The 16,721-nt window shown below is 38.2% G+C and overlaps 1 protein-coding gene across 3 annotated transcripts in view; it reads left to right on the top strand.

The window, feature by feature from the left end:
- Positions 1-16,721, top strand: part of PTPN13 (protein tyrosine phosphatase, non-receptor type 13 (APO-1/CD95 (Fas)-associated phosphatase)) — a 115,016-nt gene that overhangs the window by 97,461 nt on the left and 834 nt on the right. For all 3 annotated transcript variants that reach the window (XM_011990762.1, XM_011990761.1, XM_011990760.1), the window contains 5 exons: positions 6,348-6,496; positions 7,908-7,998; positions 10,164-10,501; positions 12,389-12,604; positions 13,664-13,726. In XM_011990762.1, the coding sequence (XP_011846152.1) occupies positions 6,348-6,496; positions 7,908-7,998; positions 10,164-10,501; positions 12,389-12,604; positions 13,664-13,726 (857 nt within the window). The remainder of the gene's footprint in view (positions 1-6,347; positions 6,497-7,907; positions 7,999-10,163; positions 10,502-12,388; positions 12,605-13,663; positions 13,727-16,721) is intronic.

Here is a 16,721-nt window from a genome sequence, read left to right as displayed (position 1 = left end):
TGACTCTTTATCCAATTTGCCAGTCTGTGTCTTTTAATTGGACCATTTAGTCCATTTACATTTAAGGTTAATATTGTTATGTGTGAACTTGATCCTGTCATTATGGTATCAGCTGGTTATTTTGCTCGCTAGTTGATGTAGTTTCTTCCTAGCATTGATGGACTTTACATTTTGACATGTTTTTGCAATGGCTGTTACCTGTTGTTCCTTTCCATGTTTAGTGCTTCCGTCAGGAGCTCTTGTAGGGCAGGCCTGGTGGTGACAAAATCTGTAAGCATTTGCTTATCTGTAAAGAATTTTATTTCTCCTTAACTTATGAAGCTTAGTTTGGCTGGATATGAAATTCTGGGTTGAAAATTATTTTCTTTAAGAATGTTGAATATTGGCCCTCACTCTCTTCTGGCTTGTAGGCTTTCTGCTGAGAAATCTGCTGTTAGTCTGATGGGCTTTCCTTTATGTGTAACCTGACCTTTCTCTCTGGCTGCCCTTAACATTTTTTCCTTCATTTCAACTTTGATGAATCTGACAATTATGTGTCTTGGAGTTGCTCTTCTCGAGGAGTATCATTGTGGCATTCTCTGTATTTACTGAATTTGAATGTTGGCCTGCCTTACTAGGTTGGGGAAGTTCTCCTGGATGATATCCTGCAGAGTGTTTTCCAACTTGGTTCCATTTTCTCCCTCACTTTCAGGCACACCAATCAGATGTAGATTTGATTTTTTCACATAATCCCATACTTCTTGGAGGCTTTGTTCATTTCTTTTTACTCTTTTTTCTCCATGCTTCTCTTCTCGTCTCATTTCATTCATTTGATCTTCAATCGCTGATACTCTTTCTTTCAGTTGATCGAGTCGGTTACTGAAGCTTGTGAATTTGTCACGTAGTTTTCATGTTATGGTTTTGTCTATATCAGTTCTTTGAAGGTCTTCTCTGCATTGATTATTCTAGTTATCCATTCATCCATTCTTTTTTCAAGGTTTTTAGTTTCTTTGCACTGGTTACGTAGCTCCTCCTTTAGCTCTAAGAAGTTTGATCGACTGAAGCCTTCTTCTCTCAACTCATCAAAGTCATTCTCCGTCCAGCTTTGTTCCGTTGCTGGCGATGAGCTGTGTTCTTTTGGAGGGGGAGATGCGCTCTAATTTTTTTAATTTCCAGCTTTTCTGCACTGCTTTTTCCCCATCTTTGTGGTTTTATCTGCCTTTGGTCTTTGATGATGGTGATGTACTGATGGGGTTTTGATGTGGGTGTCCTTTCTGTTTGTTAGTTTTCCTTCTAACAGTCAGGACCCTCAGCTGTAGGTCTGTTGGAATTTGCTTGAGGTCCACTCCAGACCCTATTTGCCTGGGTATCAGCAGCAGAGGCTACAGAAGATAGAATGTTGCTGAACAGCGAGTGTTGCTGTCTGATTCTTGCTCTGGAAGCTTCATCTCAGGGGTGTACCCCGCTGTGTGAGGTGTGAGGTGTAGGTCTGCACCTAGTGGGGGATGTCTCCCAGTTGGGCTACTCAGGGGTCAGGGACCCACTTGTGCAGGCAGTCTGTCTGTTCTCATATCTCAACTTCCGTGCTGGGAGATCCACTGCTCTCTTCAAAGCTATCAGACAGGGGCATTAACCTCTGCCGAGGTTTCTACTTCTTTTTGTTTAGCTATGCCCTGTCCCCAGAGGAGGAGTCTACAGAGGCAGGCAGGCCTCCTTGAGCTGCAGTGGGCTCCACCCAGTTCAAGCTTCTGGGCAGCTTTGTTTACCTACTTAAGCCTCAGCAATGGTGGGCGCCCCTCCCCCAGCCTCGCTGCCTCCTTGCAGTTAGATCTCCAACTGCTGTGCTAGCAATGAGGGAGGCTCCGTGGGTGTGGGACCCTCCGGGCCAGGTGTGGGATATAATCTCCTGGTGTGCCGTTTGCCAAGACCCTTGGTAAAGCACAGTATTAGGGTAGGAGTTACCTGATTTTCCAGGTATTGTGTGTGTCAGTTTCCCTTGGCTAGGAAAAGGGATTCCCTTCCCCCTTGTGCTTCCCAGGTGAGGTGATGCTTCACCCTGCTTCAGCTCTCACTGGTCGGGCTGCACCAGCTGACCAGCACCGATTGTCCAGCACTCCCCAGTGACATGAACCCGGTACCTCAGTTGAAAATGCAGAAATCACCCATCTTCTGTGTCACTCACACTGGGAGCTGGAGGCTGGAGCTGTTCCTATTCGGCCGTCTTCGGCATGCCCCCTCAGTTTGACCATGTATACATACTTTAAGTGGAAATATGAAGTCATAATTTTGCCATTCTGGAAGGAGAAGTCAAGGGGCCCTTTTTTTTTTTTTTTTTTTTTTTTTTGAGACAGAGTCTTGCTGATCGCCCAGGCTGGTGAATACAGTGGCACAATCTTGGCTGACTGCAACCTCCATCTCCTGAATTCAAACAATTCTTCTGCCTCAGCCTCCCGAGTAGCTGGGATTACAGGTGCATGCCACCACGCCTGGCTATTTTTTTCTCTTTTTAGTAGAGATGGGGTTTCATCATGTTGGCCAGGCTGGTCTCTAACTCCTGACCTCAGGTGATCCACCCAAAGTGCTGGGCCTCCCAAAGTGCTGGGATTACAGGCATGAGCCACTGCACCTGGCCAATAATTATTATTATCCTAGAATCCCAACCTTATATTTTATGATCGGGAATCAATTGGTCTGTTTCACTATTACTGCCTTTGCATGTTATTACTGAGCCAATAGAGAAATGAAATTCTATCCAGTGTTTCATTCCTCTTATTTCATGTCAGGAAGTGTTACTATAATGAAAGAACATGGTTTTGTCATTCAAAGCAAAGTCTTAGTTTTTTTTAAAGAAATTAACAGCTTAGGCTGGGTGTGCTGGCCCACGCCTATAACCCCAGCACTTTGGAAGGCCGAAGCAGGCTAATCACCTGAGGTCAGGAGTTGGACCAGCCTGACCAATAGGCAAAACCCCGTCTCTTCTAAAAATACAAAAATTAGCTGGTCATGGTGGCAGGCACCTGTGATCCCAGCTACTCAGGAAGCTGAAACAGGAGAATCGCTTGAACCCAGGAGGCAGAGGTTGCAATGAGCCGAGATTGTGTCACTGCACTCCAGCCTGGGCGATAGAGCAAGAGGTTGTCTCAAAAAAAAAAAAAAGAAAAGAAAAAAAGAAAGAATGAATGATATTAACAGTTTAATTAACACTTTCTTGACTTGGCTAGACTGTTGGTATGTGTACAACATGCATATCCAGCACTGTAGCCCTTGCTCATCCACCCAGCCTTTAAGTTCCTGTTGCATTGACATGCAGTTCTGTAAGGGTTGTTATTTGATATGAGTAAATTTTGTATTCCCAGCCAATCTCTGCCCCAGCTAAATGTTAACCTTTTTGAGGTGTCTTTAGTTTTGTATCCCTGACAGTGCCAGCATCATTGTTGCCTGTATCTTAGCTGCATCATCAAAATGCTTTAGTCAGCTGATTGACATAATTAAAGCTACACTTGTGCAGTCTATAGCAAGAAGTTTCCCCTTGCTTTTTCTAGGATAACAGTTGCCTTCAATTATAAATAATTTCCATACAGCAGGTACTAAATCAGACCCATAGCTCTTCTATGATAGTTGACTCAACTCCCAAAGAACTCAAGGGAATTCTTTATTTGCATGGAGAAAGCTATCAAACACCAGGGATAACTGGCCCTGGTGTTTGATAGCTTTCTCCATGCAAATAAAGAATTCCCTTGAGTTCTTTGTGCCAAGGATGGATGGTGAAGAGAGAAATCAGTGTTCCTAGAGTAATCTCCCATAGTAAGGAATTTCTGAAGTGTCTCTCTTACTTTCCCCATGTTCTTAGAAGCTAATTTAAATGAAAAGTAGTAATAGAACTAAATTTGGTAATTTTTTGTAATGAGTTCCTGGGGTTTTTTGGGTGGGGAGGGAGCGGGTAACAGTTTAAGCTGCATATGTTATGCAGATTAGAATTTCAATTACAGCTAAGCATACTTGTAAAACTTTAGGACAGCATTTCTCAAATTTAAGAACATAGGAAGCACTGAGAATGTTTATGGAATAGTTTGAATAACATTTAATGCCATTATTTTAGATTATCATTCTCTACTGGTGCCAGGGTGAGCAACACATTGCAACTCAAGGCACTGAAATAATTCAGTGTTTAGTTATGAGTTGGTTATTCAGGTGATCTAGAATGTGCTTTTTATATTATCTTGAAATTAAAACAAAATTTTAAAATGCTTATGTAGAAATACTTGCCTCCATGGGTCAGCAGAGCCCAATTTAAGAAAAACTAGGCTAAGAAATATCTAAAATACGTTTGATTTTCTGCAATCAAGCTGTTCATAAAAAGAATGTATATACATATATTTTACTTATGGTCACATTTTAGAGTAAAAGTACTGAAGCAAAGGATATTGTCATTATAATTCTCAATTATCTGCTAAAATGATGGTTCCATTGACTCTGTTGTAACAATTTAAAGGTATTTATTTAACTAAAAGTTTGTTTTTTAAAATAAAACATATTAGTCTTTTAGTCTTAACACATACCAATTTTGTATTTGTTTGATGTGCTGTGATTTTTTTCATCTTTTCCCATCATTTATAAAGCCTTTCTCTATATATGAGATCAAGATTTTAGTGTGTGTGTCTGTGTGATGTGTGTAAGGAGTCAGGGGAGCATAAAATAGAGAATATTGTGAAGTTTGGGATTCTTCAGAAAAATTCATCTTCTCTTACTGTAACAGTTCTGTTGTTGAAAGAATCCCATTTACTGTTATCTAGAATACTTCTTTTAAAAAATTGCCTACCTATTATGTTGTTTCTGAAATTCTGAGAACTAAGTACAATTACCTTTTTATGGCTGGTTTTGCAGGGAAAAGAAACAAGCTGTCCCCAGGCTGCCCATGATAAATCCCTTATCAAAAATGTTTTAAAAGTGCCATTTGAGTCAAGAGAAGCAAAAAGAAACAACATAAACTCCTTTAGAAACTGTAGATGAATGAGAGCCAAGAGCCTTAAACACTTCTGAACGTCAGTGAGGTATCTCCTTAAAAGCCGGGTGTGAGAGTGTGCTAGGGCAGACTTCCCTGTGTTAATTGTAGTTATCAGCCTACCTATTAATTCTATTACCTTATTTATTCTCTCATATTTAAAGACTTTCCCTTTTGTATGATGAGGTAAGAATAGGCTGAAATTAGTTCATTTGTTAATTAAATCTGTTCTGGGGGAAATATTATTAGTTGTTGCATATTTAAAGACTTTCCTGGCCAGGCACAATGGCTCATGCCTGGAATCCCAGCACTTTGGGAGGCCAAGGCGGGCGGATCGCTTGAGCCCATCGCTTGTTACCCAGGACCAGCTTGGGTAACATGGCAAAACCCTATCTCTACAAAAAAATACAAAAAGTGACCCAGGCGTGGTGGTGCTTACCTGTAGTCCCAGCCACCAGGAAGGCTGAGGTGGGAGGACCACCTGAGCCAGGTGGTTGAAGCTGCATTGAGCTGTGATTGTGCCATTGCACTCCAGCCTGGGCTACAGAATCAGACCGTGTGTGTGTGTGTATAAAATAAATAAAATAAAGACCTTCCTAGCCAGGTAGAGTGACTATACACACACACACACACACATTTTTATATATACACATTTATACATATATTTATTATGTGTATATACATACACACATATATAAATATATAAAATAAATAAAATAAAGTAACATAAAGACCTTCCTAGCCAGATGCAGTGGCTCGCGTCTCTTGTCCCAGCACTTGGGGAAGCCAAGACAGGAGGATCATTTGAGGCCAGGAGTTCAAGACCAGCTTGGACAACATAGGGAGACCCCATCTCTTCAAAAATATTTAAAAATTAGCCAGGCACAGAGTGGTACATGACTGTGGTCCCAGCTACTTGGGAGACTGAGGCAGGAGGATCCCTTGAGCCTGGGAGATCAAGGCTGCAGTGAGCTGTGATTACAGAACTGTACTCCATCCTAGGCAACATTTAACTTTAGAATTGACTTTAGAACCTAGGACTATCTGACCCCAACAACACCCCACATAGAATATTCTATAACCCTCACAGACAATACTGTCAATAAATTGTGCTCTAACTCATCACTTTGTGGCAGAGTTGGGTTTTTTAAATTGTATTTTTTTCTAAAATATAAACACTTTTAAACAGAAGTTAAAATTTAAGACACAAAGTTCTGTCTCATAAAGAGATAGAACAAGATTCTATCTCTAAATAAATAAATAGACTTTCCCTTTTGTAAGATGAGGTGAACATAGGCTGAAATTAGTTCACTTAGTTAAATCTGTTCTGGAGGAACTGTTTTTAAATTGCTGTCCTTCCTATTAGATCATTCCTTTCTGACAAACGAGGAGCTCGCTGTACTCCCTGTCGTCAAAGTGCTTCCCTCTGGTAAATACACAGGTGCCAACTTAAAATCAGTCATTCGAGTCCTGCGGGGTTTGCTAGATCAAGGAATTCCTTCTAAGGAGCTGGAGGTAAGTGGCTTCTGCCAATGATTCTCTCCCAAGGTGTATGCATTTAGTTTGTAAGGAAAATGTATCTTTACTAGCCCAAGATTAGAAGAAATTTTGAAAATTTTCCAACTCTAAAAGCACCACCTTATCACATCTAGCAGAAAATTAATTTTTCTGATTAGGATTCCAATAATAGTGATTTAAAATGTTAACTACTTGGAACTTGATACATTTCCCTGAAGATTATCCTTCCTGCCTCATAGTTAAGGTAAAAATGTTAAAAAAAAAAAAAAAAAAAGGCCAAGTATAAATTTCAGCCATCCACTTTATAATTAGTGTATTGTAGACGTGTTTCATCATTAACAGTAGGTTCTAACAGAATACAGCTCCAAGAATGTGTGTCCTAGTTCAAAGCAGCAATGGCTCAGAGCCCTAGCTCCTGTGGTCTCATGGCACTGTCCATATTTAGCACTAGAAAAGAGAGTGGTTTTGAGGTTGACCTTGCCCCTCTTCCTCAAACCATCTGCTTATTTGCCTACTTCCTAAGCTTTGTAGCCACTAAAAGGAGTTAACTTTAATAAGAGCTTCCGCTATGTGCTTGTTGCTTTGTACATATTCCTCAAAATATTAATTCCATTATAGATTGTGAAACTGAGGCTCAGTAATTAAGGTATTTTCCTCTCCTCATTGCCATGCTATGGAATAATTTCTTCAAGTTCTTAGATTTAAATGTCACCATCGGAAAACTTCCATCACAACCCTTCTAAAGCAGTGTTTATAAGGATTTATCTACCACAGCAGCTTTTTGGTTTCTTCAAGACATATACTACAATATTTGTTTACTTCTTTATTGTGTCTTTCTCCCAATAAGCTGTAAAGGCCAGGAGAGCCAAAATCTTATCTTCTTGCTCACCCACTGTATTCCCATCACTTATTACAGTACCTTGCATATAGTGGGCATGCAATTATGTTTTTTGAATGAGTGAATGAATGAAAAGTGAGCAAGAATTGACTTTAGAACCTAGGACTATCTGACCACAACAATACCCCACATGGAATATTCTATAACCCTCACAGACAATACTGTCAATAAATTGTGCTCTAGCTCATCACTTTGTGGCAGCGTTGGGTTTTTTAAACTGTATTTTTTTCTAAAATATAAACACTTTTAAACAGAAGTTAAAAATTAAGACACAAAGTTCTGTCTCATAAAGTTGACTGCAACATGTTCAATTGAAGATACTTGTAACAATATATTTCAATGCTGACTTAACAAATCACTGTTGACTTTAGGCTTATTTAGGACATCTGTATTTAACACTAGAATCAGCCCTCATCAACCAATTTTGCACCCTACAAATTTAAAGTATTTGCAGTTATTACTGAATTTACTGCTTATCTCAACAAATTTATTTCCATTTTTTGCTTACAGAATCTTCAAGAATTAAAACCTTTGGATCAGTGTCTAATTGGGCAAACTAAGGAAAACAGAAGGAAGAACAGATATAAAAATATACTTCCCTGTAAGTTCCAGTTTGGCTTCAGATTTAATATGTGATTATTATAATTTGAATGGATTAAAATTTTTTGTGTTTAACTTACCTATCTCTCACATAACCATGTGCAGATACATACATTCACAGATTTATATCAGTAGAAAATACATTGAAATATTCCATGTGAATTCCCTTTTAAATTACGTACATATTCTGAAAATCAGTTAGAGGAACCTGAAATATTTGTTAGAATACCTGAATTTTTACTAGTATACAGTATTAGAAGTTAGTCAGTGATGCCAAATCATTAATTTTAAAATCTTTTTAAAAATAGGAACTGGCTTCTAGATGAGGATTTTCTTGGTTGGATTCATTTATCACAACCACCATCAATTTATTCCCCTTATTTTTAGTTTAGAGAAATATCTATAGTAATGAATAGCTGTGTACATGCATATGACTACAGTGGCACTACCAGCCTACATTAGAATTTCAGATACCAGAAGGGAATAAAAACAATCATTTTGGCCCAGTGCAGTGGCTCACACCTATAATCCCAGCACTTTGGGAGGCCGAGCGAGACAGATCACTTGAGATCAGGAATTCAAGACCAGCCTGGCCAACATGGTGAAACCCCATCTCTACTGTAAAATACAGGAATTAGCCGGAGTGGTGGTTCATGCTGATAATCCCAGCTGCTTGGGAGGCTGAGACAGGAGAATTGCTTGAACCCAGGAGGTGGAGGTTGCAGCAAGCCGAGATCATGCCACTGCACTCCAGCCTGGGCAACAGAGTGAGACTCCATCTCAAAAAGAAAAAGAAAAAAGAAAAGCAGTAATTTTTGCCCATGTAAAAATCACATGTAAAAAAAATCACACTGTGATTTTTTAAAATTATGTATGAATATATGTGCGAAAATACCTCTAGAAAATTCTTATAATTACCAGCCACATGTATATATGTTAGCACTTTGAATTATAACATATGACACACTGACCCTGTCTTTACCAAGAAACCATAAATCTAAAGATAAATAATAAACAAAATCAATAGTGACAAGTCACGTGATAAGTAATAATGCAATTGTATTTTTCTAACCTAGATAGAAAATACAAATGCATTTTGGAAAGCTTCCTGTAAAAAATGAATCTTAGACAACATTTAAAAAATGGATCAGATCTTTGTTTGGCATAAAGTATATGGGAGTTATTTTAGACAGCAAAATGGCCAGCTGAATATCTCAAAATCAGAATAGCACAAGCCATAAATCCAAAACTAATGAGTGGATTTGTTCCCACAAAACAAATGACCAGAATGGACTAAGAGATAGAAGTCAAGTGAAAAGGGCAATTGGTAGGGGATTTTGAAACCTATCATTAAAAGGTTTTACTTTGGTAATCACAGGAGTTACCAGTTAAATTTATGGATATTTGAAATAGAAATAGAAATAACTTCTAAGGTATATAATACATGTAAATGTATTCTCTTAGATAAATCTTAGACAATACAACCTCAGTGAATGATAGCTTATACATACTTTTCACTGGGGCAGCCTGGTTTAAAAAATTACATTTTGACTATATGAAATTATAATTAAACAAAGATAAGGGCCTTTATGCCTGGAGAATAAAATGATCTGTTATTTTATTTATTGTGTTAATTTATTGTTTTGGCTGCTAAGAATATAATTTTATTAGGTGAGTGAGAGTTAGTTATGCCAATAACGTTTGCAATATATACTTTAATAGTGTTATTGTAATACCAAATTTTGTTCTATGAAAAATTTTTTGGCGTTGCCTTTCAGTGCTATTGTTATTATTGTCATCATCATTAAAATAATGATGGAGAAGTACCAGTTCTTTTTCTTTGTTTCTCTAGTTACTTATTAGGCAATTCTAAATGCATTTATTAACTTACTAATTTTAATTTCAACTAAATCTATGTAAATAATACCAAATTTCATATGTCAGAAACTCACTAAACTGACACCTTAGATACTTGTAACATGAGCAAAAAGAATAAATATAATTTGGCTGTGCTACAATTTTAAAATATACTTCTATTAAAATACGTTAGTGATTTTCATGTATGACTATGAGGATTTCTCATGACCTTTGACTCATGCAATTTGTAAGACTCTTGTTTAAAATGCATGATGTGGATGGCTCTGTTTTGTTGTGGAAAATTCACAGATGATGCTACAAGAGTGCCTCTTGGAGATGAAGGTGGCTATATCAATGCCAGCTTCATTAAGATACCAGTTGGGAAGGAAGAGTTCGTTTACATTGCCTGCCAAGGACCACTGCCTTCAACTGTTGGGGACTTCTGGCAGATGATTTGGGAGCAAAAATCCACAGTGATAGCCATGATGACTCAAGAAGTAGAAGGAGAAAAAATCAAATGCCAGCGCTATTGGCCCAACATCTTAGGCAAAACAACAATGGTCAGCAACAGACTTCGACTGGCTCTTGTGAGAATGCAGCAGCTGAAGGGCTTTGTGGTGAGGGCAATGACCCTTGAAGATATTCAGGTAAGTGAATTAAATCTTTCCATATTGCAAGGTGTATCTCCTAGTTGTAATCCAAGCCTGGACTCTTTCCATGATTGCACCAATGTTATTTCTAGATAAAAGACAGTGACTTCCTAGTTCCCATGCAATGGAACTAATGCTAGCTATTTTTTCTTTATGTAGTAGAAGTTTAAATGTGACCGTCTTCATGAATTCTGCCAGTTTCCTCCAGTGTGTGCAGTACTAAAATGAAAACACAGGACTTTTAATGTGATGATCATCCTTGGTGATAGCACAAAATGGCTCAGAAGTTGCATGTTGGAAACTTGTGTTTTTATGGTTAGACCTCTAAGTAGACTCATTAAAACTATTTTTAAAATCTATAAGTAGAAAATATTCCCTCATAAAGGCAACTTAACATATTTAGGAATACATGGATAATTTTAGCATAAGCAACTGTTATTCAGATCATTCATACTGCAGTTACCTAACCACTGTATCAATATAGCTTGAATTAGATAAGTGGCAATACCTGAAGTAAAGCTGCTACTGTTTCCTCACTCTGTGTTCTCCCTCAGCCTACTACACCCCTGTGCACAGTATCCCAGCTAGGTGTGAGTAATGTTCCCCATAGAGATTTAACTATCTTAAGGAAACAGTGATTTTACTTTTATAGAAACAAAGCATATCAATTCAGTTCTATTGGTGTCATGTAAATGTAGCCTGAGAATTTCTTTCATAATTTTTGATTCATGATTTTTTATTGATTTACACTAGCTTACCTATTACTTAGGCTAGCACAGTTGTTCAGTATTCTTCAAGTGATTTATCCACTTAATCCACACATTTTTATAGAACTCAACCCCTTTATAGAGATTTGGCAGTCAGCAACACAGACAAAAAAATTTCTAACCTCATGCAGCTTACATTTTGAAGAGGAAATACCAGTCCTGATAGTGCTGTGGGAAAAAAATAAAACAGAGAAGGACAATTGGTTGGGGGAGAATGAGAAGTATGTCATAATTTTCAACAAGCAGCCAGGGAAGGCATGAGAAAATGGCATTTGAGGAAAAATGTGAATGAGTTGAGTGAGCCATGGAGGGAATATCTGAGGAGAAAACCATTCCAGTCAGAAAGAGCTAGTACAAAAGTCCTGAGACCAGACTGTGTACACTGTATTTAAAGCCACAGAGAATCATTTGACTTGACGAAAGTGGCCATGGGGAAAAAGAGGAGGAGGTGAGGTCTAAGAGGAAACAGGGCCAGATTAGGTAGGGTTGCAGTGACTCTGACTTTTATCTGAGGTGCATTTGGAATGGGATCACCAAAAAAGGTTGTTATCCATATCAAAATGTAATTTGTTTTTAGGGTTTCCAAAAAGTAGTTTTTATCAATATTTCAAATGTGGCTCTAGCAACCTTGATAGAGGCCTTCCATGTTTTTCTTAATGGAGCCATTTAGTTTATTCCACTTTTCCTTTGATCTGGTCCCATAGACAAGCCAAAATTTGACAGCACAATAGAATATTAAGAATTAATTGTGGCCGGGCACAGTGGCTCATGCTTCCCAAATCTCAACACTTTGGGAGGCCAAGATGGGTGGCTCAGTTAAGGTCAGGAATTCAAGAGTAGCCTGACACAACGTGGTAAAACCCCATCTCTACTAAAAATACAAAAATTAGCTGGGTGTGGCAATGTGGGCCTGTAATCCCAGCTACTCTGGAGGCTGAGGCAGGAGAATTGCTTGAACCTGGGAGGCAGAGGTTGCAGTGAGCTGAGATTGCACCACTGTTCTCCAGCCTGGGAGACAGAGTGAGACCCTATCTCAAGAAAGAAAGAAAGAAAAGAATTAATTGTATGTCAACAATGTAACATGTCATGATCCACTTATTCTATTGTACAATTTCAGACCAGAGAGGTGCGCCATATTTCTCATCTGAATTTCACTGCCTGGCCAGACCATGATACACCTTCTCAACCAGACGACCTGCTTACTTTTATCTCCTACATGAGACACATCCACAGATCAGGCCCAATCATCACGCACTGCAGTGCTGGCATTGGACGTTCAGGGACCCTGATTTGCATAGATGTGGTTCTGGGATTAATCAGTCAGGATCTTGATGTGAGTACAAGATATAGACTGAGTAAGCATTTGTCCAGAAATAATGATGGAGTCTAATTTTTGATAATGTGTTGTGATCTTGGGATTTTTTAACTTATGAACTTATATGACTGCCTTCATTTTCTTATTATATTATTATAGAAAACTGTATTTTTGTAAACATTGGTATTCAAAACTACATAGGCCATGATCAACAAAAAATAATACTTCAGTTTTATACTTGTTTACTGGTTTTTTTTTAACTGTGTGCTCAGAGGCCTTTTATGCAGTATTTCATTTTACCCTTTATAGTCTTTAGGCTGGTGTAAGATAGTATTGTTATCACATGTTAAAGATAGAAATAATTGAAGCACAAAGGAAAGTATTTTTCGAAATGAAAAAGCTTGTATTTTTGTATTTATGGGTAAAAATATATACATTTTATTATAAAATTAATGCTAAATAGTTTCTCTCTAAACAATTACTCTACATAAAAAAATTATTACTCTAAGAGTATAATCTTACTTTTGAACTCAAATTAATATAAACCTTATTTAAAATACTAGAATATCTTACCATAATGTGTAATTAAAATCATAGTCTCTTAAAGAATTTTAGTTAAAAGCACTTTACATGCTAGCTATAGTAATTTGTAGGACGAAACCAAATAGTCTTTTTCTCCCTGATTTCCAACTGTTCAATCTCAGCTGAAGTCAAAAGATCTTTTTTAGATTGGAAATATGTTTATTGGAAGAGCAATGTTTAGGAAAAATAATTTACCTTTTTTAAATTGTAATATTAGAAATTAGTCACATTTCAGGGGGAAGAGAATTTCTTTTCTTTGGGAGATTTTCAAATAGATTAACCTTTCCTAATTCTTAGAAAGATCAAAAACAAGAATACCAAGTGATGACAAAGTCCACCCGCCAAGTCATTTTGTCCAGGAGAGTTTCCCAAGACTACCAGAAGGGGAAGAAGAGTGGGATACAGAATTTTACATAAGCCTCCCCTCTGTGATCCTTTTGAGATTCAAATCCAGTTACCCGTTGAATCTAACACACATGTGGTTTCCTCTGACAGTTTGACATCTCTGATTTGGTACGCTGCATGAGACTACAAAGACACGGAATGGTTCAGACGGAGGTGAGTCATGGCTGGGCCTCCTAATGAGAATGTTTATAAAGATTCTAATTTTTTTTAAGTTCCTATTAAACCATTTTTCTTTTTTGAGAGTTCCCATGTTAGAGCACAAAACCAAACATTTACTGCAGTGAGGGACTTTTTTTTAAACATGAGGACTAATTCAGAAAAGAAAATACTTCCAAGCTTTTTAAAATGTTGCCTTTTAATTTAAAAATGCAATCTCTGCACTGAAGAGATTACAGAGAATGGGATAGCATGCTGCGGACAGTTTGAGAATGGTACAAAATACTATGTAATTAATGGCATTCCTTCCCTATTTCCAACCTGAAAAAGAGATAGAAGGTAACATTCTTGCTACAGAAATTCCCTGAGAGGTAATGGAGTCATCAGCATTGACTGGAACACAGCAAGGCAGGCTGGAGTTGCTTAGCTTCAAGAAGACATTCTGTAAGGAGTGTGTGAATACATGGGTTCATTTATCCTCTGTTGATGATTTTCATTTCTCTTGCCTGAGAGGAAACCATCACCCACTGACACAACTGTGTCCTTCACAGAGAGTGCCTTATTTAGAATGTCTGTCTTCACTGAAGAGTTCCACAATCCTTTGTGTTTATAATGGGAGAGTGGGGGATGTAGAAGCTATTTTCAAATATCCATAAATTAACATTTCTCTACCTCTTGAAAAATAGGGAAATTTGCTATCTTTAAAAATTAGCATTTGCCTACTTCCCTTTCATAAACCGTTTAAATTCAACTTGTCTTCTAAATATTAAGCTGATTTCTAATCACACTTTTTAGGTAAGGAAAACATTTTGATTGGTATACGCAGCCCTTTACACCTAGGAAGGTCATTAATTCATTTGTTCATTCAACAGGTATTTATTGCGTGCTTACTGTATATTAGGAACTCTTCTAGGTGCTGGAGCACATCAGTGAATAAAACAAAGATCCTTGCTAGAATAACAAAGATATTCTTGCAAGATACTGATAAGGATGGAAGATGATAAACATATTAAACATGTAAATTATATAGGATCTCTGAAAGTGATAAGTGCTTTAGAGAAAAGAAAAGTGAAATAGATAAAGGGAATCAGTCATGGCAGGTTGAGGGTACGATTTTAAACAGGGTAGCACCATTGACAAAGTAACACTTAAGCAAAGATTTGAAGGTAAAGGAGAGAGTCCTGTAGATCTCTGGGGACAAGAGCCTTTCAGGCAGAGGGACAACCTGTGTGGAAGTCCAAGGGTCTTGTGTGTTCAGGTATGGTCACAGCCAATGTGGCAGGCAGGGCATGAGGAAAGGAAGAGGGAAGGAGGAGGTGAGGTTAGAGGGAAGGTGACAGGAGCCAGGACTTTGGCTTTTCTCTGAGTGAAATGGGAGCCTGGAGTGGCAGGGATCTGACTCACATTTTAAAGGACTACTGACCTGCTGTGTTAAAATGACACCAAGTCTGGGGAGGAAGGTGCAGGATTATAAGCAAGGAGATCAATTAGGTGACAAGCAGGGGTGGCTACAGCTGGAGTGGTAAGTGTGGACAGAGTGAAAGAAAGAGAACATGATGTGAAGTGGATTTGCTAATGGGTTGTATGTGGTGTCAGAGAAAGAGTTAAGGATGAATGTGTGGAAAAGTGAAAATACAGATAAGCAAAAAAGAAACGTAAAAGGCCACTTGTATTCTTACTCTCAGAGAGCTGTTAATATTTTTAGGAGATGTTCTTATATTCTTTCTCCTAAACACATGTGCACACTCCTTCATGCTTGCACATGCATACATGCAGCTATTTTAAATGAGATTCAACTGTGGTTGTTGTTTTATTACTTTTCATTTAATATATTGTGAATTTTTTATTTTCAGACTCAGTTCCTTCCCAAATAACAAAAAAAGTCAGATCTCTGCACCATCAACTTAATAGAAAATAATTTCACCAAAGTAGTTCATTTTCAAAGAAACTTTGATTTTCATGCTTTTGTTCCAAAATATTTAAAGACTGTGTGTGTGTGTGTGTGTATATATATATATATATACACACACATACTTTTTTTTTTTTTTCTGAGATGAAGTCTCGCTCTGTCACCCAGGTTGGAGTGCAGTCTGTGATCTCAGCTCACTGCAACCTCCGCCTCCCGGGTTCAAGCAATTCTCCTGCCTCACCTTCCTGAGTAGTTGGGATTACAGGTGCCTGCCACCACACTTTAGTAGAGACAGGATTTCACCACATTGGCCAGGCTGGTCTTGAACTCCTGGCCTCAGGTGATCCACCTGCCTCGGCCTCCCAAAGTGGTGAGATTACAGGCATGAACCACCATGCCTGGCAAGACAATTATTTTGAATCGCTTCTTAGCTATTAATTTTTTGACGTTTTAAAACATCAAAATGAGCTCAACAAATCCAGAAGAAATTATGTAGGAAGGTTATTTTACCACTAAGTATGATCAAAGCACAAAAAATACTGTGGTAGCCCACCAGTCAAAGACAACTTCAGTTAGCACTCTGGGATAGTTCCACCCCCTATCCGTCAGGCTTTTTCTCTCTTTGTTTTGCCAATCTGGTTTCTATATTTTTATAATACCACGCAATTCTATACCCTGCTTCTTTTTTTTTTTTTTTTTTTTTTTTGAGACTGAGTCTCACTCTGTTGACAGGATGGAGTGCAGTGGCACGATCTCGGCTCACTGCAACCTCCGCCTCCTGGGTCAAGCAATTCTCCTGCCTCAGACTCCCAAGTAGCTAGGACTACAGGTGTGTGCCACCACACACAGCTAATTTTTGTATTTTTAGTAGAGACAGAGTTTCACCATGTCGGCCAGGATGGTCTCAATCTCTTGACCTTGTGATCTGCCCACCTCAGCCTCCCCAAGTGCTGGGATTACAGGTGTGAGCCACCACGCCTGGCCTATACCCCGTTTCTTACATTCAACATTCTAACAAAATTTTTCCGTATTTTTCAAAACTCATCAAATATCACTTCCAATAGTGGTATAGCTATATATATA

This window comes from Mandrillus leucophaeus, unplaced genomic scaffold, assembly GCF_000951045.1.
Source record: "Mandrillus leucophaeus isolate KB7577 unplaced genomic scaffold, Mleu.le_1.0 Scaffold381, whole genome shotgun sequence".
NCBI classification, from domain to species: Eukaryota; Metazoa; Chordata; class Mammalia; order Primates; family Cercopithecidae; genus Mandrillus; species Mandrillus leucophaeus.
The sequence above is the reverse complement of the archived record's forward strand: the minus strand, read 5'-3'. Positions and strand labels throughout refer to the sequence as shown.